General features: G+C 42.8%; 2 protein-coding genes across 11 annotated transcripts in view; one reads left to right on the forward strand and one right to left on the reverse strand.

Annotated features, from left to right (window-relative positions):
- Nucleotides 1-17985, forward strand: part of lnx1 (ligand of numb-protein X 1) — a 69607-nt gene extending 51622 nt beyond the window's left edge. For all 5 annotated transcript variants that reach the window (XM_029750818.1, XM_029750819.1, XM_029750821.1 and 2 more), the window contains 4 exons: nt 3333-3510; nt 7401-7659; nt 16594-16752; nt 16987-17985. In XM_029750818.1, the coding sequence (XP_029606678.1) occupies nt 3333-3510; nt 7401-7659; nt 16594-16752; nt 16987-17122 (732 nt within the window). In that variant the 3' untranslated portion in view covers nt 17123-17985. The remainder of the gene's footprint in view (nt 1-3332; nt 3511-7400; nt 7660-16593; nt 16753-16986) is intronic.
- Nucleotides 17986-18067: 82 nt separating this feature from the next.
- The window catches only part of fip1l1a (FIP1 like 1a (S. cerevisiae)), a 43634-nt gene continuing 35259 nt past the window's right edge, over nt 18068-26442 (reverse strand). For 5 of the 6 annotated variants that reach the window (XM_029750824.1, XM_029750823.1, XM_029750826.1 and 2 more), the window contains 2 exons: nt 18565-18711; nt 18068-18469 (listed from right to left, as the gene is read on the reverse strand). In XM_029750824.1, the coding sequence (XP_029606684.1) occupies nt 18325-18469; nt 18565-18711 (292 nt within the window). In that variant the 3' untranslated portion in view covers nt 18068-18324. The remainder of the gene's footprint in view (nt 18470-18564; nt 18712-26442) is intronic. The other variant, XM_029750825.1, reaches the window with a different exon arrangement.

Raw genomic sequence — 26442 nt, forward strand, 5'->3', positions numbered from 1 at the left:
CATCCCTGAAGAAAACGTCGCCACCAACCTACAGGATTCACACCCCCTCCACTGACACGCTAAAACAGGATTTTCTCCAGCTCATTATTGGAGCTGACAACTTCCCTCATTCTAATAATGATTCACTTCACAGCTCTCACCTCACTTTCTAGATTTGAAGTTGTAATTCTCACAGACTCACTGTTAAAAGTAGAGAATGTGTGACGGCGGAATCTTACCGTATTCTTCAGATAAAGACCTTGGCATCAGAGCTAGCAGAGAGAGAATGAGCCTGTAATAAAAAGAACCCCGCAGCGATAGCAGGTAGCAACAATAACAATGTATTATTGTTCTGAGATAAGCCAAGCCACCTCCAGCAGGACGATAGATCATATTTAGACTAAGCCTCACCAGGCCTTTATATGGTGTTTTAATATTGAAACACAGTAATGAAGTTGGCTCCTACTGGATGTGTGTGTGTGTCTGTTGTAGGCCCTCTAGGGCTGTCAGCAATCCTAGTTTTACTGGAAGAAAAACAGGACCGTACACTCCTTTAATTTGAACCCAGGCGAATTTAGAGAGATATACAATTACAGCTACAGAAACAGACATATACGCACACACTCGCGCGCGCACACACACATGCTTACATCATACACCCATTTACGCCTTGCACACGCATGCATAAACCGTGTGCAGTACTGGTCAGTGCTTGTGACAGCTGTGGTTAGTGTAGTGTCCTGGGGTAGTCATGGCATGTGACTTGAGGGTCAGAAATGTGTGAGTGCAGCACATTAGAGAAGCAGCGCAGGCTACATCACATCAACCCCAATGTGTCCATGTTTTACTTACACTACTCTACACTCCCTGACTCACAAATGTACACTCACATACACGCTTTGTACAGTCCAGATGTCGGATCTTCATTTTCACCGTTTTGTCGCAGAAAAAAAACGAACTGCGAATCGAGAAATTCTAATGAGCCTGGTGATTTCGACACCTTCGCTGAAAACCTGCAGTTCTCTTTCTTTGGGCCAGTGCCAGCTATCAAAATCATCCAATCACTCTCGCGCGCACAAAACGCTAAAAGCACCAGACAGAATATTAATAAATGTCGTACTGCTACTGTAGGCCTATATGTCCTGTTACTGCAACACTCAAATGTACAAAAATGTATCTAAAATGCAACCGTACACATCAACAACCCTCATTTTATATAGCTTAGTAACACAAGATAGACATTGGTCTCCACAACGACATAGGACAAGTGTCAAGTGTATCCAAAATGCAGCCGTACAGTAAGCTGCTACACCTAAACTATATTCTACTGTAGCCTATCAAAACACGAGTTTCCATTCATACAAAGTGTCAGGTAAATTGCCACAGTGGATTTGCTGTGGTAAATGACGAAATACTTGATTTCTATTGTATAGAATGCTTGTCAAATAGATACATCGCCCTTAGTCTGTTCAAAAAGTTGTTCCGATGATAAGACGAACCAGAGGCCGAACATATCTTGAAAGACTTTGGTTGCAAGCAGGACTAAGGTAACACCAATGTCATCTTTTAGGGAGCGGTAATGAGGTGACCAATAATGGTTGCAATTAAGTTCAGCTGTGCAGGTGAATTTAGCACGTATTGATGGTTTAATGAGACATCAGCTGGTAATAATCTAGTGCCATCGATGGTTGCAATAGGCCCCTTGTTATTTGATTAATGCTGCTTTCACGTGCTAGTCGGAACTAAGAACGTGGCATATATTCCAATACATTCTGTAGGCTAACTTGTGGGCCATCAGCTGATTTACAGATGTAGGCCTACTGTAAAACAATACATTTTCCTCTAGTGTGGATGCCCGCCCACGTTCTATAGTTAGGCTATGTATACTGAACAAAAATATAAACGCAACAAAAGTCAATTGTAAAGTGTTGGTCCCATGTTTCATGAGCTAAACTGAAAGATCCCTGAAATTTTCCATACACACGAAAAGCTTATTTCTCCAAAAACAATTGCACAAAATAATTTGTTAACATCCCTGTTAGTGAGCTTTTTGACACCGGATTCACAACTTCAAGTTTTTCCATTTAAATTATTATACAAAATTCTTGCAAACAATATGTTATATATATGGGGGATACACTCATCCTTGCTCTGCAGATGACACTGCAAAGAGACTCATTAGATCACTTGTTTTGGTGCTGCCAATATGTACTGTAGCTTGTTCCTGGTTGCAGGTTCAGGAATGGCTGAAAAATTGCAACACTTACTTAGAGCTAACTCCGCAAATAGCACTGCTGGCTGTTTGGGAAAAGTCATAGTCAAACGATCAATAATATAATACTCTTAGGAAAAAATGCTATCTTTAATTTACAATATGAATAAACTATGAGAATAGAAAGGTTCTGAACTTTTGTGAAACAGCACAGTGGAAAAATATATGGCAGCTAGATGGATGGTCTTTAGAGATGGAAGGGGACTAAAAACAAACGATAACTAATGTATAATATACTGTGTCTGTAAAATGTATATAGTATGTATAAGCTGGAAGTAGAAGCCTAAGTATTGTTGTCCTTTAGTTTACTCCAATTAGGGGAGGGGTGGACAGGTTAGGGGAAAATATATATTTAAAATAATATATATATTTACCAAAAAAGATATATGGCATTTGGAAATGATGCAGACAATTACATTGATAGAAGCCACAATCTTTGCTGAACAAAAAATATAAACGCAACATGTAAAGTGTTGGTCCCATGTTTCATGAGTTGAAATAAAAAATCCCAGAAATGTTCCATATGCACAAAAAGCTTATTTCTCTCAAGTTTTGTGCACAAATGTGTTTACCTCCCTGTTAGTGAGCATTTCTCCTTTGCCAAGATAATCCATCCCCCTGACAGGTGTGACATATCAAGAAGCTGATTAAACAGCATGATCATTACACAGGTGCACCTTGCGCTGGGGACAATAAAAGGACCCTTTAAAATCTGCAATATTAAAGCTGATCTATGCCCTTAAAACATTATTAGAATAATAAAATTTAAAAAACAGCGCTTTCAGCTGCCCCTGGCTGCGATTTTTAAATATGTATTATTTTCCTCCTTCAATAAAATGGGTCAAATTAAGATCCGACATCTGTACATACACTCTCTCACTTCCACAAACCACAACTATTCTAAATAATCCTGAACATCACACACTGTACTTAGTCTTACACACTAAACATCAAAGCTTAAACCACAAGAAATCACATTCGCCAGAAACAAACAACACAATAAACGCTATATCATGAATAAACATCTATTACAGTGTAACCATTCTACACATTTCTCACGTTGCACCACTCCCATCTACAGGACTCATGTGAGAAGCCGGCGTGTTATGAGAAGACGGTGACGCTGTCCAAGGAGCCCCATCACTCCCTGGGGATGACGGTGGCAGGGGGCATGTCCTCCCGCGGCTGGGATCTCCCGGTCTACGTCACTAACGTGGACCCCAACGGAGTAGTGGGACAGGAGGGATCCATCCTCAAAGGTACAGCCTGGTGACAAACCTTCTACTGTAGAACACACACAGTCTCACACACACACTCAAACAGTCCCACACACACTCACAGAGTCCACCACACACTCGCACAATACAAACTCACACACTCTCACTCAGTCATACGGTAGATTTAAAATCCAATGTTCCGGGAAGGGAGTTTAGATATTCCTTGAATTGCTCCGATATTGGCATGATAGTTTAGTTTCTCTGTTCCGTGCAGTCCCTGCTGGTCACCACGATTCCAGAGTTGGTACTGCAGACGGGCTTCATCTGTCATGAGTTGTGTCTGTGTGACTTGTCCCTTGTGTAGAACAGACTGGTTGAGATAAACAGTCAGACTCGTGCTTAATTACCAAGGTTATTTGTCCAACAGGAAACACAGAGGTAGTGCTGCGGATCAGTGCTCGCCAAATTGAGTCTAACACACATACACGCACCTCAAATTTGATTAAGTAAGTTCCAGAGGAAATGACAGGTTGCACTTTATCAGCTCATTATACAAAATCAGTCAGCTCTGAAATAGACAAACAGACGCACTTCCCAAATGATTGGATGCACTTGTGGCGCAGGCCTGTTATGGCTATGTACTGCAGTGTGTGAAAGTATAGTTGTGTTTCCGGGCGTGTGGGATGTCAGAACATCTGAGGGAGCTCTCTGTGCCGGGCCAGACATCAAAGAGCAGTGGAGGAATTTAAACCCAGTGCCTCCTGTTGATCCTAGGGATCTGCCTGAGAAAACGACAGTACAGAGAGGCCAGACAAGACCCCGCTCTACCCGTCTGTCTGTCTGTCTGTCTGTCTGTCTGTCTGTCTGTCTGTCTGTCTGTCTGTCTGTCTGTGTCTGTCTGTCTGTCTGTCTGTCTGTCTGTCTGTCTGTCTGTCTGTCTGTCTGTCTGAACACACAATCCCCTACATCTGTGTGTGTGTGTGTGTGTGTGTGTCTAGCTAGGTTTCCATCCAATTGGTGACAGATTTTCATGCGAATATTCTAAAATCTGCATAAAAGAAAATATGTGCATTTTCCTTATTGCCGATAGAAAGTGAGTGATGACATAGCGCACACGAAATGTACTTTTTCACTTAAGTGTTCATGTACCGAATAAAAATCGGTGTGTTTCCATCGCATTTTAAACTCTACAAAAACTGTTGCGTTAAATAGCAAATGTGCCTACTCTGGTCTTGGCACATGTGCTCTAGCAGCTCGCAGATACAGTGTAGGTAGGCTAGTCTACATGATGACATTGTTATTGATAAGAGCGAGAATATTTTTATTGGTCAAACGGCAGTCAAGCATTGATCATCATGACACCATAATAAGACCCTAGGTATTTCTTGAAAAGCCGCATCAAAATCATCACACTTTCACCATCCTGTTTATATTTTTTATTTAACCAGGCTAGTCAATTTAGAACAAATTCATATTTACAATGACGGCCTGGCATGATGAAAAAGGCCTCCTGTTGGGACGGGGGCTGGGATTATAAAAAAAACAAAAAAAACGACGTAAGACAAAACAGACAACACAGACAGAAAACACTGGCGACAGCACAAATACAACAGCAAGCAGACAATGGATGCGTGTGTGTGAATGCAGGCAAACTGAAGTCAAACTGCTGCCATTTGAATAGGGCACGGTGTCATCCGCATAAAAATGTATATCAGCTGTCTCAGTATGTCTCCCAATGTTGGTGATATAGTTAATAAACAACGGGGGATCTAAAATGTATCCTTGCAGCACACCCGAGCACAACTCTACTGTGTCCGACTTACATCTGACTTAACACACTGGGTTCGATTTGACAAACCACTCCAGAGCATGACCAGTAATCCCAACACACTTCCATCTCTGCACCAAGACGGTATGGTCCACAGTGTCAAACGCCTTTGACAAGTCTATGAACACAGATCCACAATGCAGCTTCCTATCCAGGGCACAGTGAACATCATTCAAAACCTTCAAAGTTGTTTCAAAGTTGTGAAGTTCATCATAACTTATTTCATCTGTAGCCTGGTAAACTGCATGCTTTCCCCTAGTCGCAGTGGGAGGAGCACACACTAGGAGTGTGCTGACATGGCCGTACTCGTATTCGTAATTGTAATCCGTAAATTGACAGTTGATAGTTGGATCGGATGATACTCGTGATCGGAGAAAACGTAAATGTTTTAATATGCCTAAGTAGATGTTGGAAAAATACCTCCATGCACCTTTATAGACCAAACAAGCTGCATATTAGACCAAACAAGCTGCATATTAGACCAAACAAGCTGCATATTAGACCAAACAAACTGCATATTAGACCAAACAAGCTGCATATTAGACCAAACAAGCTGCATATTAGACAAAACAAGCTGCATATTAGACCAAACAAGCTGCATATTAGACCAAACAAGCTGCATATTAGACCAAACAAGCTGCATATTAGACCAAACAAGCTGCATATTAGACCAAACAAGCTGCATATTAGGAGCCGCAGAGTGTCTGTGTGTCTGACCTGTGTCTGTGTGTCCTCAATTTGCAGTGGGCAGACAAGTTTGCTATCTGTCAGAATGCACGTCGGCATTTCATATTTTTTTCCCTACCCCATATTATTTTCCCTACCCCATATTTTTTTCCCTACCCCATATTATTTTCCCTACCCCATATTATTTTCCCTACCCCATATTATTTTCCCTACCCCATATTATTTTCCCTACCCCATATTATTTTCCCTACCCTCGCCCCACTTGTTAGACATTATGCACATTGATAGCTTGATAGCAAACGTCCTTGCTATTTGATTTATCATAGTAGCAGGCAAACAGGAGGCAGAAGCAGTCTGAATTATCACACCGAAACAGAGAAGTGAAAGTGATCGGGTGAAATTATGATGCGAGTGGACATAGAAATACAGCTTCACTCTATCCAATCAGAGCAGCAGATTCAATGTAGAGACAGCCCTTCTCTTTACAGACAGGAAAACTAGCCACTTGAGTTACTTAGAAAACACAGCACCTCACTTGACTGACTGACATGAGAAAGATGCTTGCGTGCTGGCACCCTTATTACAAAAAAATACTCTGATCATAATCTTATCCAGACAATTGCCCATATCCGTTACAATACTCGCTTTGTCCGACTACTCGGCACACCTCTACCACACACCATATCATCGTGTGACTCCAAGTTTACTTCGATATGATGGTTATTATGTAATTATTTGCGATTCCACCACCATTCACAGATAATTCATTTGACAGACACCAAAAGATCCCACCATGTCGAACGAACAAATGATCTGTCGCCATTCATCAAATTGTACTGAAACGACCTGTTTCCATCTCAGCCGTCCTGATTTTTCTTTTACAGTGTGACTTTACTCGCATTAAGACTGGATGGAAATGTGGTTTTATGTGTGAGGAGAGTGAGGAAGTGGGTATGATATTGAGTGTGGTTATACCATGACCTTTATCAAAGGCCTGATTTTCACAGTGTATTCCCATGCATATCAGTTATGTGAATATGCTTGTGTATACAGCTGTCTACATAAGAATTATCCCAATTTCAACTGAGTGTATCTGCATAGTGCATCCTAATCAAAGGAGTGGATGTTGTCCTTTGAGTAAGCCTCCTCTCCAGATGGCAGCTGGTTGTGCAGTGCTGTACTGTCCAAGCCCACCTTGATTATCAGGGAGGTATTTCATGTGCAGGTGGCTCTTTGTTCCCACTGCTTTGTGTTCCTGCGGGAGGTGATTGAATATTCAAATAGGCAGACGAGACAAGTCCTTGTCTCTGGGAAGTTTTGCTTTTGAAAGATGTCAGAATGGACAGTAGTCAGGGCAACGCTGTGCTGAGTGGCTGTGCTGAGTGGTACTGTGTTCTGTCCTCCCATCTCTATGCAGGTGACATCCTGCTGAATGTGAACGGGCTGGACCTGACAGGGGTGACGCGGGGCGAGGCTGTGGCCAACCTGAAGAACACCACCTCCCCTGTGGTGCTCAAGGTCCTGGAGATGAGGCCTCCAGAAGAAATCCAGCCAGAGTGCCCCTCGCCCCCCTGCCTCTCACCCTCGCCCACTGACAGCACCAAGCAGAGCCTCGCCACGCTGCCACACACTGATGACTACTCCCCATTGTGGGTGTCATGGCTGCAGTTGCCCAGGTGAGTGGCAGTACCCCACCAGCTAGCCTTCTCTTATCTCATTCTCTCTCTCCTCCCTTCTCTGAAGAATGCTAATTATATACACTACACTCCAAGGTTTAGAACTCAGTCTGAACACACTGGCACTGTTGCCCAGACACCAATAGCCTCTTGTTTGGCAAATTTTGTACCCTTGTTTGATAGACCAACATACAGTGCCTTCAGTAAGTTTTCGTACCCCTTGACTTATTCCACAGTGTGTTGTGTTACAGCCTGAATAAAACATTTATTCGATTTTTCTCACCCATCTACACAAGACCCCATAATGAAAAAAGGAAAATATGTTTTTGGAAATGTTAGCAAATGTATTGAACATTAAATAAAGAAATGTATTCACTCCCCTTTGCTATGACACTCTAAATTGAGCTCAGGTGCATCCAATTACAACTTGATTGGAGTCCACCTGTGGCCAATTCAATAGTTTGGACATGATTTAGAAAAAAACACAACCATCTATATAAGGTCCCACAGTTGACAGTGCATGTCAGGATGCCCTGGTGACAGTATCAAGGCGCAAAGCGAGACCCAGATGCAGACACAGGAGGCAGATGGTTGGAGTCTTACAATGTTTAATAATCCTAAGGGGTAGGCAAGAGAATGGTCGTGGACAGGCAAAAAGGTCAAAACCAGATCAGAGTCCAGGAGGTACATAGTGGCAGACAGGCTCGTGGTCAAGGCAGGCAGAATGGTCAGGCAGGCGGGTACAAAGTCCAGAAACAGGCAAGGGTCAAAACCGGGAGGACTAAAAAAAGGAGAATGCAAAAAGCAGGCGAACGGGAAAAACGTTGGTTGACTTGGAAACATACAAGATGAACTGGCACAGAGAGACAGGAAACACAGGGATAAATACACTGGGGAAAACAAGTGACACCTGGAGGGGGTGGAGACAATAACGAGGACAGGTGAAACAGATCAGGGTGTGACAGATAGCCAAGGCCCTGACAATAAAAGAAGTGATGAGTGTTGTGTATTTTGACATTGAGAAAGCTTATGATACCATGTGGAGGGAAGATCAAGATGAGTGCGTTGGGGGATGTCTGTTCGATCGAGTCATACAGGTGGGGGTCAGAATTGTCAATGGGGTTTGAAGTGGACAATGGTACTCCTCAGGGAAGTGTGGTTAGTCCGGTGTTGTTCACCCTGATGATATGGCATATTTAAGGAGGTGGAACAGGGAGTGGCCTTGTATACCGATGATGGGGCTATATGGAAGAGAGGTGGGAATGTGAAATATGTGATGAGGAAGATGCAAGAAGCTGTGGGAGTTGTGGAAGATTGGTCTCTAACATGGAGGTTTAGGATGTCTGTGTCCAAGTCCTGCTTTATGGTGTATTCTAAGAGGAAGGTTAAAGATGTTAGGCTGCAAATATACAGATATAGGTAGGGTGTCTGAGTTTAAGTACTTAGGTATGTGGTTTGATGAGAGGTTTACGTAGAAGAGACATGTTGAGCATAATGAAATTAAGTGTAGGATGGTGCTGAACCTCATGAGGGCAGTGGCAGGATATGATTGGGGGTCGGATATACAAACACTGTTGTATGTATTGTTTGTACCAGGCATTGATCAGGTCATTTTTGGATTATGGGTTCTTTGTATATAGATAGGCAGCCAAAACGGTACTACAGCGCCTGGAAAGGATACAGTCAAGAGCCCTGAGATTGTGTGTGGGTGCCTTCAGGAGGACACCTGTTGAGGCATTGCAGGTGGATAGTGGGGAAATGCCACTGAGGATAAGGCGGGACAAACTTGATTTAGCATACTGGGCGAGGTTGAAAGGGAGTTCAGAAGGACATTCTGCGGTCACGGCAACTGGGGAATGCTGGGTGCAAGGAGTGGGTAAGCAGATGATGTATGGGTGGACAAATCGGGAAGAAGGTGGTAGAATATGGACAGGGGGAGAGAGAGATGGGGCTGACAATTGCGTTGGGGAACGTTCCTCCGTGGCTGTTTCCGAAACCAAGCGTAGATGTGGATGTGATTGAGGGCAGGAGAGAATGGGGTGAGGACGTGAGACGGTGTGTGGAGAGATATATAGAATCAGTTGTATTTGTTTTTAAGGATGTATACAGATGGTTTGAAAGAGCCAATCAGTGGTAGGGTGGGTGCAGGGGTGTATATCAGTGGGGGTCAGTGCCGTTTCAGATGAGGGAGGACATTTTTTTTTCCATGAGCATGGCCTTATTTCTATTACAGCATATTGGATGAGTGTTATTCATATTACATTCTCCCAGTTAAATGTAACAGCGATAGGTTTAAGCTACTACATGAAACTCAAATTTTCCCTATACCCATCATGAGGTTGCTACAACCTAGTCTATGAATGAAAGTTTACAAGTAGGTGCACACAGGTCTCAAATCTGTGTGTAATCATTAGTCCAACAGTTGCCAATGAGAGTTTCTATTGGACAAATTCAGTTATGCTTATCCCCGTTTTGTTCCGTTTGCTTCTGTTTAAGACAATTTCTTTCAACAGAATCGGTGGAATGAGTACACCCCTGATCACGCGTAAACACAGTTCAGTTTCATAGCAGCCATGTTGTATTCCTTCTCGCATCTACGTTATACACTCTCCTCATTTCACCTCTTCCTGTTGCTTGTGGACTTCAATGCCCAAGACATCAGGTGTATGTGACCATGCGAAAAAACCTTTCCAAGCCAAACTGCTACACACAGCCTACATACTGTAGTTGTCACCATATTACCTAAAGTCAGGGTTGGAGAGAAACGGATTACATGTAAGGGATTACAAAAAACTAACTGTAATCTGTTACCAGCTAAAATATTGTAATCAGACTGCAGATGCTTATGAAAAATTAGATGATTACTTCAACGATTACTTTTAAATTCAGAAATGATATTTGCGAGCTAAATCTTTGACACTTCTCTGTTTTCTCAATGACGTTCAAATCGGCATTGAAATAAGGCGCACAGCTACATTTGTTCAACGTGAGTGAGTCTGACCATAAATCAGAGATCGCTATGATGACACACCGAATGTGTTTGATGGATCTCGGGAAATGAGCAGGAATAAGCTTTTGTAGCCTACAGTCCAAGCTATGTCTTCCAATGGTGTGACTGCTGTCGGCAGCCAAAGACTATCCAACTTGAATAAACGCTTGGAGGTAAGGATGACACCGATGGTGTAGTCTACGGCGATACGGATATCCCTTATTATTGATATCTACATAGCGCATTGATGTGAATCACACATTTAGCTATTTGCGCCTTACGGATTGTGGTTATTATGGATAGCTGTCCACAAATCTAAATGTATATTTGAACCCAATAAGGGTTGAATTCAATAAGTTTAAGCTGCCTATCAATCATTGTTTTTGAAACCAGTGGACAGCCAGTGAAAAATGTGCTCTTGCAACAGCTGTATAGTGCGGATCCCAGCCTATGGAATAAAAGTGAGGCTTTTATTAATCAATCTAATTCATGTTGATTAAAAAACATAATCCATAGGCCTAATAGACATATGTTCAAACTCACACACTTTTGATAGACTTAAAAGGGGCAATCTGTAGTTGCTACATCCATTTTCGGATGTATATATTGTGGTGCCTTTGACTATCATTAAATGTGAAGACTGTTATTTTATCAAATCAATTCTATATGTGTAATTATTATTACGTGATTAAACTAATCATGTAAACTTTAATTAACTGGGAAATTAGGGCACCACGGGAAAATGTCTATAGAGTCTCTATTTCCCGAATCGACTCTTCAGATATTTTCATATCTTATCGAGTACAGTCTTGTATTAATATTACCTCATCTGTTCTCATTACTGAACGTTGCAAACCCTTGGATATCTGCACAAATCCTAGCCTAAATCATGAATCATCGATATACAAATTGGCTTAATTATATATCCCTTTGAGTACGTCTGGGACCTGTTGGATCGGAGGATGAGGGCTAAGGCCATTCCCCCCAGAAATGTCCAGGAACTTGCAGGTGCCTTGGTGGAAGAGTGGGGTAACATCTCACAGCAAGAACTGGCAAATCTGGTGCAGTCCATGAGGAGGAGGTGCACTGCGGTACTTAATGCAGCTAGTGGCCACACCAGGTACTGACTTAATTTTGACCCCCCCCCCCCTCCCTTTGTTCAGGGACACATTATTCAATTTCTGTTAGTCACATGTCTGTGGAACTTGTTCAGTTTATGTCTGTTGTTGAATCTTCTTATGTTCATACAAATGTTTACACGTTAAGTTTTCTGAAAATAAACGCAGTTGACAGTGAGAGGATGTTTCTTTTTTGCAGAGTATGTATGTATGTATGTATGTATGTATGTATAGATTCTTGAAGAATATAACTTATAAATAAATGCCTCATGAGCTTAGTTGAACTGTCACACTCCATGAGAACCCAAAATATAAGCTTGTTTTTCTCCAATGTTTGTAAATACTGTAAATGTAAACAACCACTGTATAGCCTCATAACATGGTTAAAACAATTTTGATATCATGGATGGTCAGTCCTTGCATCCATAGCTCTGTCTATTCATCTGAGAGTGGTTACATTTCTACAGGCCCATCCCTCAGCTTTTTACCAAAACAGAGGCTGGATTTGCCCGTTAAACAGCTGCATATTATCAAGATATCAAAGTGTCACCAACAATAAGGTAAATAATAGGCCTATAGCAAATGCAGCAAATGACATTCATTTTTCACATGTAAATAGCACTTTCACTAGTGCTCAAAGCATGCCATTACATGAGCGCAGCATTTATTTTTCAACTCAAATCAATGAGCCCAATCAGCCCTCCATGGCAACAGACTCATAAACAACAGAGTAGGGCTGGCTAATAAGTCCTTAGTTTTGGGGTCATGCTCAGGTAAAACAATTTGTCGAATCTATACTTCCATATTTCCAAGTCCTATTCTTGAAGATCAAGGGGTATAACATTTATTGGAATTCTGGTAGACTTTGGTTTTTAATGTAAAGATATAATTTAATCGTATTATTATATGTAGTAGAAAGCGATGAGTTAGAAGAAGCCTACATAACCAAACCGTAAAGTAAAATGTAAATCCATATATGGCCAGATATGTAAACTTTAACATTGATTTATCTTGCAATAGATGTCATTTAATTGGTAACATACATTTTTGTCTTTTTCTAATGCCTCTTAAAGGGAAAGTAATCTAAAAGTAACTGAATGTAATCAGATTACGTTACTGAGTTTGGGCAATCCAAAAGTTACATTACTGATTACAATTTTGGACAGGTAACTAGTAACTGTAACGGATTACATTTAGAAAGTAACCTACCCAACCTTGCCTAAATTGTCATATTCAGCAAAGCTAATAGAGCTAACACGTTAGTAAACCAGTAAGCAGTTACACTGGCGGGCCCCGGTGGCAATAAATTAGCAAAACCAAAAGCTTACCTTGACTTGGAATAGTTCCATTGTTGTTGGATAGTCATAACCTGTTTGAGCAGGGTGTTTTAGTAGGATAAACTAGATAGCTGCTAAGTAAGTGAAACTGGAAAAAAATGACACACTCTCTCTCTCCATTTCTCTCTTGCTTCTCCTTCATTTAGGAGGAAATTAATTTGTTCAAAACTGTTCAACTATTTTCTCTCTCTTTGAGTCAACTACCACATTTTATGCACTGCAGTGCTAGCGAGCTAGCTAGCTGTAGCTTATGTTTTCAGTACTAGATTCATTCTGTGATTCTATGATTGGGTCGACATGTCATTTCATGATGCCAGAGCTGTGATAGGTTTGAGGATGTCCTCCGGACATTGCCGTAATTACTGTGTAGGTCTATGAAATGGTGGTGAGGACCATGAGCCTCCCAGGTTTTGTATTGAAGTCAATGTACCCAGAGGAGGACGGAAGCTAATGTCCTCCGGCTACACCATGGTGCTACCCTACAGAGTGCTGTTGAGGCTACTGTAGACCTTCTTAGCAAAATAGTGTTTTAATCAATTATTTGGTGACGAGATTATATTTAGTATAGTTTTATCTAGGATAACTTTTTAAATGTTTTAAAATTCTAAAATGTATGAAATTCACTGAGGAGGATGGTCCCTCCCCTTCCTCCTCTGAAGAGCCTCCACTGGTGAATATCCAAGATTTAAATGTTAGATTATGTAAGCGGTTAACTGATTATATGTCAGTGTATGCTGCCGAGTTGATGGCCATGATTATAGGTTTGAGATGGGTGGAGGAGGTGAAACCACTCAGTGTTGATCTGCTCTGATTCGGCTGCAGTGTTGAGTAGTAGAGTCACGACGGGCGGACCGGATAGGGGAGACTTGTTTGTGGAGATGATGGTGCTGTTAATGGGATTGGAGAGGATGGGAGTGGTGGTAAGCTTTTTCTGGGTTCAAGCCCATGTGGGTGTGGAGAGTAATGAGAAGGCCGATGTGGTGGCTAAGAGTGCTGTGAGGAGAGAGGGGGTAGATATTCAGGTCACACTGGGATGTAGGAGAGAGGAAGTTGTGTGGAGTAAGACTACGATTTAAGCACACAGGTTTGAATGCCACATTGTGGATGATGGGGATACCTGAAACAGGTCTGTGTGATGAGTGTTTAGTGGAGGAAACGGTGGAGCATGTGTTTCTATTTCTATTTGTATGACGTAAATAGGGAGAGTGTGTGTGAAAGGGTTAGAGAGGCTGGGCGGGGTTAGGGTTTAGGTGGTGTAGTGGCGGGAGAGAAGTGGTGTCTAGGGCTATATTTTACTTTCTTAGAGGAACAGGGCTAATGAAGATAATTTCATGTAGGTAGACCATTACTGGCCTCACACTCCAGTACAGAAGATGGCGGTGTATGTATCTAAAAAGTTGGATGTGATCCACTAACCAAATCCCAAAGGTGAAGTGCACGTCGGAGCAGAAACTATACTATGAAGTCCAAGGAACTGTCCGTATATCTCTGAGATAGAATTGTGATGAGGCATAGGTTTGGGGAAGGGTATAAAACAATTGATATAGTGTTGAAAGTTACCAAGAGCACAGTGGTGTCTGTCATTGGGTATTGGAAAAACAAGGAACTACATACTCTGCCTAGAGCTGGTCGTCCGACCAAATTGAGCAACCGGACAAGAAGGACCTTGGTCAGGGAGGTGACCAAGAACCCAATGACCACTCTGACAGAACTACAGATTTCCTTGGCCACGATGGGAGAACCTGACAGAAGATCAACAGTCTCTACAGCACTTCACCAATCTGGGCTTTAAGGGAGAGTGGCCAGACAAAAGCCACTCCTAAGAAAAAGGCACAACTGCACGCCTCAAGTTTGCAAAAAGGGACGTGAAAGACTCAGAGCATAAGGCAAAAGATGCTGTGGTCTGATGAGACAAAAATGTAATGCTTTGCCTTTGTCTGGAGAAAACCAGGTACAGCTCATCACCCGTCTAACCCTATCCCTACTGTGAAGCATGGTGGTGGCAGCATCCTGCTATGGGGATGCTTTTCAGACACAGGGACTGGTAAGGATAGAGGGAACAATACATGGATCCAAATATAGGCAAATCCTTGATGAGAACCTGCTTCAGAGTGCAAACGATCATAGACTGGGGTGAAGATTTACATTCCAACAGGAAAATGACCCCAAGCATACAGCCAAAGCAACACTGGAATGGCTTCAGAACAAGAATGTGAAAGTCCTCGAGTTGCCTAGCCAAAGCCCAGACTTGAATCCCATTGAACATTTGTGGAAAGACTTGAAGATTGCTGTTCACCTCCAACCCCCATCGAATTTAAGAGCTTGAGAAAATCTGCTAGGAAGAATTGGGGAAAATCCCCAAATCCAGATGTGCAAAGTTGATACAGGCATACCCAAGACGACTCAAAGCTGTAATCACTGCCAGTGGTGCTTCTACAATGTATTGACCCAGGGGTGTGAATACTTAAGTAAATTATATTTATGTATTCAATTTGCACAAAAAATATCTAAAAACATGTTTTCACTTTGATTATGGGGTATTATGTGTAGATGGGTGAGAAAAATATTTTACTCATTTTGAATTCAGGCTGTAACAACAAAAATGTGGATTAAGTCAAGGGGTATGAATACTTTCTGAAGGCACTGTACTTGATGAGCTGATCAACATGGCTTGTTATTTGAGTGAGGGCCTCCATGAAAAGCACAGGCCAACAACTAAGAGAGGGTACAGAGAGATCTCAGGATGTACAGGCTACATTACAAGGCCGATATGGGAGAGAAGGGGAGATGGAGGGGGATGACAGAATGATGAATAGACACTACTGTATACATCGTCAGGCTTTATCTCCATGGCCTTCACCGTCTCTTGCTCATCCTCACATCCCAGTCTCAGACATTGGTCACTGACACTCTCATCCCCTGTCCCCCCTCCCTCCCTTTCTCCTCATTCTCTTTTAAGCAGCTTAGGGTATTAATAAACCCCTCCAATCGCTCTCTTTTGGACAGAGGTCAGACTAGCAGAGGGGTATTCCCGTTTCTCATTAGATCTGCCACTGCTGGTATAAAAGTGCTCTTACTGTAAAAAATGTATAAAATACAGGAGTAGCTAAAACTCTATTTCTCCCCAACCAGCAAAATGTATAAGAAAAGGGAAAACCAACTAGTGAATCACCATGGGAATTCAGTCCAGACGGGCAACGCTTCTAACAGGATTTGAATGTAATTTTCACTCACCCCTGGGCAGTGTGAGAGACTGATACTGAAATCACTCCCTTCTCAGTGCTGCATTTTCACAGCTCTGCATTACCTGTGGGGAAAAGTAATTTCCCCATTCTCATTGGACGACGGCCAAGCAGTTGTTTTTTCTGACAGACTTCCACTGGACTCTGCAATCTCACTACTGCATACAGTATGTGCACATAGTAATGGCTGGGCACACATGCTGGCGGCAGTCTAGATATTTCCTAAGCTCCGTTTTTGTCCTTTGCAGGCACCTGTACTGCTGCAAAGATATTGTGCTGCGCCGGAGCGCCTCTGGTAGCCTAGGCTTCAGCATCGTGGGGGGGCAGGAGGAGGTCAACTGCAATCAATCCTTCTTCATTCGCTCCATCGTGGAGGGCACGCCAGCCTACAACGATGGCAGGATACGGTACGGGCTACTAAACCTAGGACACACACTGGCCAAATAACCTATATAACTGGCTAATGCATGTCTGCTGAATCTTCTATTTTTCTGTGATAAATGATATATAGTATTGGCCTAATCATTACAGTAGTCTTGTATTTACACATTACAAGTGTCTCCTGTACTAGACTGAGTCCATCTCCGTTTGTCCATCTCTGCATTAACCCCTCCTCTCTCTCGCTCGCTCTGTGTGTGTAGGTGTGGGGACATTCTGCTGGAGGTGAACGGAAAGAGTACGTGGGGGATGACCCACACAGCCCTGGTGCGTCTACTGAAGGAGCTGCGGGGCAGAATCACCCTGACCATCGTGTCCTGGCCAGGCAGCCTGCTGTAGCCCTGCTGTAGTCGCAGAGCCATGGGGAGGGCCAACACTGACCAAGGAATGTGGGTGGAGCTTTAGACTGGCTTACAACGCTGAGCCCTACCTTATGGGAGGGGCTTACACTAGTGATGTAGCTATGGAAGGCGGACCTTAGAACCCTGACTCCCGATGGACAGCTGAGACTTTGGGGAGTTCAGAGGGGGCCAATCAACCATGTGACAGGAGTTTGACCAAACCCCCCCGAGACACTGAGCTGCGAGGATGTGGATCTGTGGCCCTACCCCTGGTGGCCCTACCCCTGGTGGCCCTACCCCTGGTGGGTGGTTGGATGGGGAAACAAGTTGCCAATTCCATTAGTTCTATGTTAGAGTATGCATTTAATTGGACTCGCATTTCTTTACTGTAACTGTTGGATGTAAAAAAAAAAAAAAAAGAATACTGATTCAAGTACTGTTTCTCTTTCTTTTCACGTTTGTTTGATGGCCTTTGAATATATTCTTCGTTATGTTTGTACTGACAGTGGCTTTAATCTTCATCTGTTGAGACTGAGGACACATTGCCAAGTAGTCGTCTGTGTTGAGATGTTTTCAGAAGCTGTTGCTAAATTATCAAACCACTGGCAAAAAAAGTATAGTAAAAAAATTAAGTCAAAATGTGTTCATAATCTGTTAAAAGTAATATTAAGGTAAAATTGTGGAGGCCTTACTGATTTTCCTACTTTTGAGAAAAAAACTAACTGACTTGGTTTCTGTGTGTGTTTCCGTGGATGAGTCTGGTCTAGGACCATCGAACACAGTTCTGTCTCACGCGTCGGCCTACGTAGTATATCTGATGGTACCTTTGGTGAAATAATCAATAAAGTCATTTGAAAAGGACACTTGTCAGAGCTTTGGCGAGGGTTGGGGTGCACGTGAAATGACCTGGGATAAGATATGTATTTAACACAGCTCACTCAAATTTGAACCATTCAACTTAGGTCCAGTCAGCTCCTTTATCCAAACATATCTCTTAAATTCAATAAAACAAAACACGTCTCTCAGATGACTCAAAATATACAAGTTGTATACAACGTATACATAAAACAATGCTTTGGGTTTTTCACCTTCAAAGTGAACTGAAATATATTAGAGGAGCAGTCCAGTCTCTGATATGTTAAACAGAATGCCTGAGGGTCACAGCGGGTCCCCATATTGGCTGGTGAGAGGAACAGAGAGTCACTCTGTGGGCTCTGACTGGTTCTCCTGGTCAGCAGAGAGTTCCTGGCTGGGCTCCTTGTCCTCTCTGCTCCTCTTGACCTTCTTGTGTTTGTGTCTTCGATGACTGTCCCCCTCCTCACTCTCATGTCTCCTCCTGCTGCTACTGTTAACACACACAGACAACCACTGGTTACTTACACTGTCTACCTGAACATGTCAGTGTCTACTGTGTGTTAAGAGTGTGGATGTGTGTTGTACCTGCTTGAGGACTTGTGTCTCCCCTCCTCTTTGTCTCGGTGTCTCTTCTCTCGGTGTCTGTCTTCTTTCTCTCTGCTGGATCTCTCGTGGTGGTGGCGGTCGTATCCTCTCTCCCCATAGTCCCTGTGCCGGTGCCGATCCTCCTCACTGCAATAACAACTCACTGGTCAATAACCACAAAACACTGCTTCCCTCGCTGAAACATTGAGCCTTCTTATTGGACAATGGACACCACAGTGGCAAAGAAATGGTGATAAGCTAGGTAACATGATTCTATTGGCCCATTTTCTCTGCTCTCTCCTCGTGTGTTGCAGGGTCGTTTCTATAGAAAGGCTGGGCCCAGGCGATACCAGCACCTTTACCCAAAGCGCTGTTTGGCTTTAGTTTAATAACATGGTGTGGTACAGCCTTTGAGGAACACAAAGCCCCCCCCCTGTCCTCCTGTGACCTTTAGATGAAAGCAACAGCAGCATCCCCCCCTATCCTCTGGACTTAAAACCAGCTCCATTATTTACTGGAGGACTCCTGGTCCCACAGGGCCATGCTCTTTCACACCATCATTCACTAACTCACACCTTCCCTCCCCTCTCACGACCTCAGCAGTCTCTTTGACACACACACACACACACACACACACACACACACACACACACACACACACACACACACAGTGGTGGGGTGTTTTTTATGCTGCAGAGCTGCAGGTACGACACAGTGACAGCAGCTGAAACAGACATTCACCTCCAGTCTTCTAAAGCAGGGGTTTAAAAAAAAGATATGTCAAGGACTAGGGCTGGGCGATATACCGTATTTTACTATACCGTACCAGTTAAAAGTTAGGACACACCTGCTCATTCCAGGATTTTTCTTTATTTTTACTATTTTCTACATTGTAGAATAATAGTGAAGACATCTAAACTATGAAATAACACATATGGAATCATTTAGTAACCAAAAGTGTTAAACAAATGTAGCCACCATTTGCCTTGATGACAGCTTTGCACACTCTTGGCATTCTCTCAACCAGCTTCACCTGGAATGCTTTTCCAACAGTCTTGAAGGAGTTTTCACATATGCTGAGCACTTGTTGGCTGCTGTTCCTTGACTCTGCGGTCCAACTCATCCCAAACCATCTCAAACACTGACCAACACTTTGCTTCCTACCCTGTCAATAATTCCTCCCTGGTTTATTCATTCATTGTCATGTCAAACAACAATTTATTCAAGGTGTTGCCCACTATAGAATTAAAATAATGATTATATTACCAAGATTCCAACAGTTCACCAATTAACTAGGCCTATATTTTTTGCCCATATCATGCTGCGTGTCACAGTGTGGAAATTATAATAAAAGTTCAGGAAATGCATAAATTGATGAAAATGCGTTTTGTTTGGAGTTGAATAGAACAGTAAATGGAGAAAGCCCCCTTGAAATCACTTATAATTGTGTTGCCACTCTAGGGTCATGAACTACTCATAAACATATTTAGAATGTATATTATTCAAAAACATAAAATACCGTCAAAAATATTGTGATATATTTTGTCCATATCACCCAGCCCTATCAAGGACCTCAAAATATGATTTAGCCCCTGGCCGAGGACCCCTTAAAATAAAAAAACGAAACAGCAATTAAGTTCCTGAAAGCTACATGCGACTCATGATCCGCGCAATGACTACCACTGGTTTACAGAGTGGAACAGGCAAATGCAACGGCTATTTGCATATTGGTGAAAAGTAGGGGTGGATAGGAAAGACAATAAGACTGATCATTATTTTACCCAAAACATGTTCTGTAGGTATAATAAAACCAATATTTAAAATTAGTGGAGATTTGTTTGGGGTAAAAAAAAAAAAATCTCACAATTTCTGCTGATGCCCTTACATGCAGACCAGACTGCTCGAGCGCGTGCGTCCGCGTGTGCATGTTGAAATATCAGGACGCGCAGGTTGAAATATCAAAACAAATTCTGAAACAACTATATTAATTTTGGGACAGGTCGAAAAGCATTAAACATTTAAGGCAATTTAGCTAGCTAGCTTGCTGTTGCAAGCTAATTTGTCCAGAGATATAAACATTGGGTTGTTATTTTACCTGAAATGCACAAGGTCCTCTACTCCGACAATTAATCCACAGATAAAAGGGAAACCCGAGTTTGTTCTAGTAATCTCTCCTCCTTCAGGCTTCTTCTTCTTTGGACTTTATAGGGCGGTTGGCAACCAACTTTAAAGTACATTACACCACCAACTGGACTGGAGTGTGGACCTCAGTTCATCTTTCAATCACCCACATGGGTATATGCTCCTAAAAACCAATGAGATGGGAGAGGCGGGACTTGCAGCGCATTAAGCCCCACAAATAGAACCAAGCTCTATTTTAGCGCCTGACTGTAGATATATTTTGCAACTCTCGTGCACGCGGTTTGGTCAGCATGCTACGGCCCCTTCAGAACCCAGTTTGAATATCCCTGTCCTAAAGGGCTGAAATCTCACAGAGCACAAGTGGTTGTTTCTATAATAATGACTACAGAGAAGAGAATACACGTGTATTGGATTTCAAAATAGATTAGAGCAAGGATCTTTCAGTCCATAAGACTACGTAGTAGGAACGTGTGAAGACTGGGTTGCAGTGGATAGCTGCCGTTTTACGGGCTCCTGACAAATTAGACTATTTTGTGTGTCAGACCCACAAATGGTCTGAACTATTTCAGTACATAATATTCCCGCCATAATTTCCTATGACCAAAAACAGCAGTTGGACATCAGAACAGATATCTACTTCAACGAGTCGGCAGCTGTGGATGTACTGCTCATTCCGGCCCTAATAACCGGGACTCGAAAGAGGAAGAGTATAAACCCCCTCTATCCTCAGTTCAACTGGTGAACGTACAACCACTAAATAACAAAATGGACGATATCCGTTTGAGATTATCCTATCAATGGGACCTGAAGAACTGAAATATCCTGCGTTTCTCAGCATAAAGGCTGAACAAGGACGGGATAATATGCATCTAGCTGGGTTTTCTAGTCACTAAGACTGCACTAAACGAGCTGTATAGGGCCATAAGCAAACAAGAAAATACACATCCAGAGGCAGCGCTCCCAGTGGCCAGGGATTTAAGTTTAACCAGCACATCACCTGTGCAACCAGAGGTAATTTTTTTTTAAAACAATAAACTCCAAATCGCCATTACTCAACACAAAGAAACACATTTACAAAGCTCTCCCTGTCGTTTTGCCCCAAGTCTGGTTCATCCTTGGGAGCAATTTCCAAACGCCTGAAGGTACCACGTTCATCTGTACAAACAATAGTATGCAAGTATAAACACCATGGGACCGTGCAGCCGTCATACCGCTCAGGAAGGAGACGCGTTCGGTCTCCTAGAGTTGAACGTACTTTGGTGCGAAAAGTGCAAAGCATGGGGGTGGCAGCATCATGTTGAGGGGGTGCTTTGCTGCAGGAGGGACTGGTGCACTTCACAAAATAGATGGCATCATGAGGAAAGGAAAATTGTGGCTATATTGAAGCAACATCAAGACATCAGTCAAGAAAGGTAAAGCATGGTCGGAAATGGGTCTTCCAAATGGACAATGACCCCAAGCATACTTCCAAAGTTGTGGCAAAATGGCTTAAGGACAACAAAGTCAAGGTATTGGAGTGGCCATCACAAAGCCCTGACCTCAATCCCATAGAAAATTTGTGGGCAGAGCAAAAAGCATTTTCGAGCAAGAAGGCCTACAAACCTGACTCAGTTACACCAGCTCTGTCAGAAGGAAGGGGGTCAAAATTCCCCCAACTTACTGTGGGACAGGTCGAAAAGCTTGTGGAAGGTTTCCCGAAACGTTTGACCCAAGTAAAACAATTTAATGGCAATGCTATCAAATACTAATTGAGAGTATGTAAACTTCTGACCCACTGGTAATGTGATGAAAGAAATAAAAGCTGAAAAAAAAAATAATAAAAAAAATAATCGCTCTCCTATTATTCTGACATTTCACATTCTTAAAATAAAGTGGTGATCCTAACTGACCTAAGACAGGGAATTTTTACTAGGATTAAAATGTCAGGAATTGTGAAAAACTGAGTTTAAATGTATTTGGCAAAGGCTTATGTAAACTTCGACTTCAACGTATGTGGACACCTGCTCATCGAACATTCATTCCAAAATCATGTGCATTAATATGGAGTTGGTCCCCCTTTGCTGCTATAACAGCCTCCATTCTTCTGGGAAGGCTTTCCACTAGATGTTGGAACATTGGTGCAGGGACTTGCTTCCATTCAGACACAAGAGCATTAGTGAGGTCGAGCACTGATGTTCATAGTCAGCTTTCCAATTCATCCCAAAGGTGTTTGATGGGGTTGAGGTCAGGGCTCTGTGCAGGCCAGTCAAGTTCTTCCACACTGATCGACAAAACATTTCTGTATGGACCTCGTTTTGTGCATGGGGCATTGTCCTGCTGAAACAAGTAAGGGCCTTCTCAAAACTGTTGCCACTAAGTTGGAAGCACAGAATCATCTAGAATGTCATTGCATGCTGTAGCATTAAGATTTCCCTTCACTGGAACTAAGGGGCCTAGCACAAACCATGAAAAACAGTGCCAGACAATTAAATACCCCTCTATCGAACTTTACAGTTGGCACTATGCATTGGGGCAGGTAGCGTTCTCCTGGCAACTGCCAAACCCAGATTTGTCCGTCGGACTCACAGATGGTGAAGAATGATTATTCACACCAGAGAATGTGTTTTCACTGCTCCAGAGTCCAATAGCGGCGAGCTTTACACCACTTCATCCGACTCCTGGCATTGCGCACAGTGATCTTAAGCTTGCTGCTTGGCCATGGAAACCCATTTCATGAAGCTCCCGACGAACAGTTCTTGTGCTGACGTTGGTTCCAGAGGCAGTTTGGAATTCGGTAGTGAGTGTTGCAACCAAGGACAGATGATTTTTACACGCTACGCCCTTCAGCACTCGGCGGTCCCGTTTTGTGAGCTTGTGTAGCCTACCACTTCGCGGCTGAGCCGTTGTTGATGCTAGATGTTCCACTTCACAAAATCAAACACTCACAGTTGACCGGGGCAGCTCTAGCTGGGCAGAAAATATTTGAACTGAGACTTGTTGGAACGGTAGCATACTATTGAGATTGCATGGCTGTGTGCTTACACCAGTCAGCAATGGGTGGCTTAAATAGCTGAATCCAGTAATTTGAAGGGGAATCCACATACTTTTGTATAAGCATAAGCATCGACTTCATCGGACCACCTCAGTATTGAGCATGTCACTGGTACTTCCTGTGTTTGAGTTTTTGCTTGTAAGCAGGAATTAGGAAGACAGAGTAATGGTCTGAATTGCCAATGGGAGGGAAACACCTTGTATGCTTTTCTGTGTGTGGCGTAAAAGTGATCAAGAATTTTGTGGCCTCTAGTTGCAGAGGTGACATGCTGGTAAAAATTTTGTCAAACAGATTTCAGTTGCCCTGCATTAAAATCACCGGCCACAAGAAACGCTGCCTCTGGATGTGCATTTTCTTGTTTGCTTATGGCCCTATACAGCTCTTTGAGTGTGGTCTTAGTGCCAGCATTGATTTGTGGTGGCAAATAGACTGCTACAGAAAATAGATAAAAACTCTTGATAAATACACTGAACAAAAATATAAAACGCAACATGCAACAATTTCCAAGATTGTAATGAGTTACAGTTCATATATGTAAATCAGTCAATTCAAATGAATTCATTAGGCCCTAATCTATGGATTGCACATGACTGGGAATACAGACACGCATCTGTTGGTCACAGACACCTTAAAAAAAAAGGTAGGGGCGTGGATCAGAAAACCACTCAGTATCTGGTGTGACCACCATTTGTCTCATGCAGTGCGACACATCTCCTTCGCATAGAGCTGATCAGGCTGTTGATTGTGGCCTGTGGAACGTTGTCCCACTTCTCTTCAATGGCTGTGCGAAGTTCCGGGATACTGGTGGGAACTGGAACACACTGTGGTACACGTTGAACCAGAGCATCCCAAACATCTAACGTGTATTTTGTTTAAAGCTCTGACGAAGGCAAAGAGAACAAACAAGAAACACTTTTCAATGAGATACATTGGTATTCGGACACGTCCAGTAAGACAGCACTGCAGTGGATAGTATCTATCTTACTAAAGTATTAGTAAGTATTAGGGATACCATCCTAGTCCTCGATTCATGGACAGGAGTCTCAAAATGTCCATGTCCATTTGCAGGAAGACCGTTTGAATTTACAAAATGCTCCGTTATTAAAATAAATACATGTTTTGTTCCATGAAGTAATCCAACAATATGTACGCCACCATCTTGTTTATTTCAAGTCTTCTCTCAATGATAATGACAGATGACTGTCTCGATAACATGTGGCACTCTGGGGTGGACCACCTGTCTCAATCAATTTGAAAAGATGGAGGTGTACACAGTTGAATTACCTCATGGACCAAAATAGGGATTTATTTTAATAAAGGAGCATTTTCTATATTCAAACGGACCCCCTGCAACTGAATACAGACATTTTACGAGACTCCCGTTTCGATGAATCTAGGACGAAGATAGTATCCCCAATACCAGGACAGTTGAAACATGTCTACTGACGTTTTGTATAGCCACACCTGTAACTACCAGTATAATGGTCCAACATTTTAGGGTTAAATCACATTATCTTACATTCCAATCTATAGCTAGTAGTGAGGGAAATTAAAGCCAAACCAGAGGTGCGTTGAACAAGGGAAAAAGTTTGCTAACTCTAGCTGACATATTAAAAAAACGACTTGAGAGAGAGAGAAAGAGAGAGAAAGAATTGGCGAGGGCACTAGAACAGTCTGTAGCACCCTGCATCACCCTACTAGAATCTGAAGTTAAATGTCTACTGTTTGCTGATGATCTGGTGCTTCTGTCCCCAACCCAGGGGGGCTGTGAACGATCTGAGAGGCAAGGCTAGAAGGGCGTTCTACCAGAGAGAGCGAGCTAAGGTTAAAGGACTCATTAAATATTTGGGCACTGGCAGTTCTTCTATTTCCAGTGGGAGTGCAGACCTGAAGGCCTGTTTACAGTCTTCCACAGTTGTTAGCACTAACACACTTAAACCCACTTCACACAGAGTCACTGTAACTGTGAATGAATAAGTGAGTGCTTCCTAGTGCAGGTTTAATACAGGAACAAATGCATGAGTGAGAATGAACTGTGTCACTGTAAGCCTGGGGAACAACAATGCGTTTCCAAAATCAGTCTCCATTAACACTGAACAGATACAAGCCACCTGTGTAGATGTGTCAGAAAGAGAAAGTGTGTGCAACTTTTACATTGATTACTATTAAAAACACTCAGAAAACTAATACAATCCCTCTGTGTGTGTGTGTGTGTGTGTGTGTGTGTGTTGTCCTGCCAGCTGGAGGGAGGACAAACCCAGCCCCTCCATAATGAGCTACAGGGATGAGATCACATTCAGAGGACAAGTGTTCACCAAATGGCCAACCAGCTGCCAGGATTGTCTGCACCGGGCAGAAGAGACGGAGAAAATGTGCTAGTGAGTGTAAAATGTGTGAGTGGTTGGTGTCTTTAGGAGGTGAGCCTGACCGTTCTGTGTTGCATTAGCTAGTGTAAACCTAGGTGCTAACTCCCAAACATGCCTGGCTGGTGGTCGTGCCAGAAGCTGGCGCCCAGAGGGCTCTGCCTCAGAGCTTATCAGTGGTGCTAAGTAGAGCCCTTAAAGAGCAGCTTGCAGACAGAACATAGACCACTGACACCACTATGCAACCAGGGTGGCCATAGGCCAGAAGGGATGAGCCTCTGCTGCCAACACACACAAAATACATCACTCACTACTCAAAATATATACCATTGGCACACCTCC

This window comes from Salmo trutta, chromosome 4 (assembly GCF_901001165.1).
Source record: "Salmo trutta chromosome 4, fSalTru1.1, whole genome shotgun sequence".
NCBI lineage: Eukaryota > Metazoa > Chordata > Actinopteri > Salmoniformes > Salmonidae > Salmo > Salmo trutta.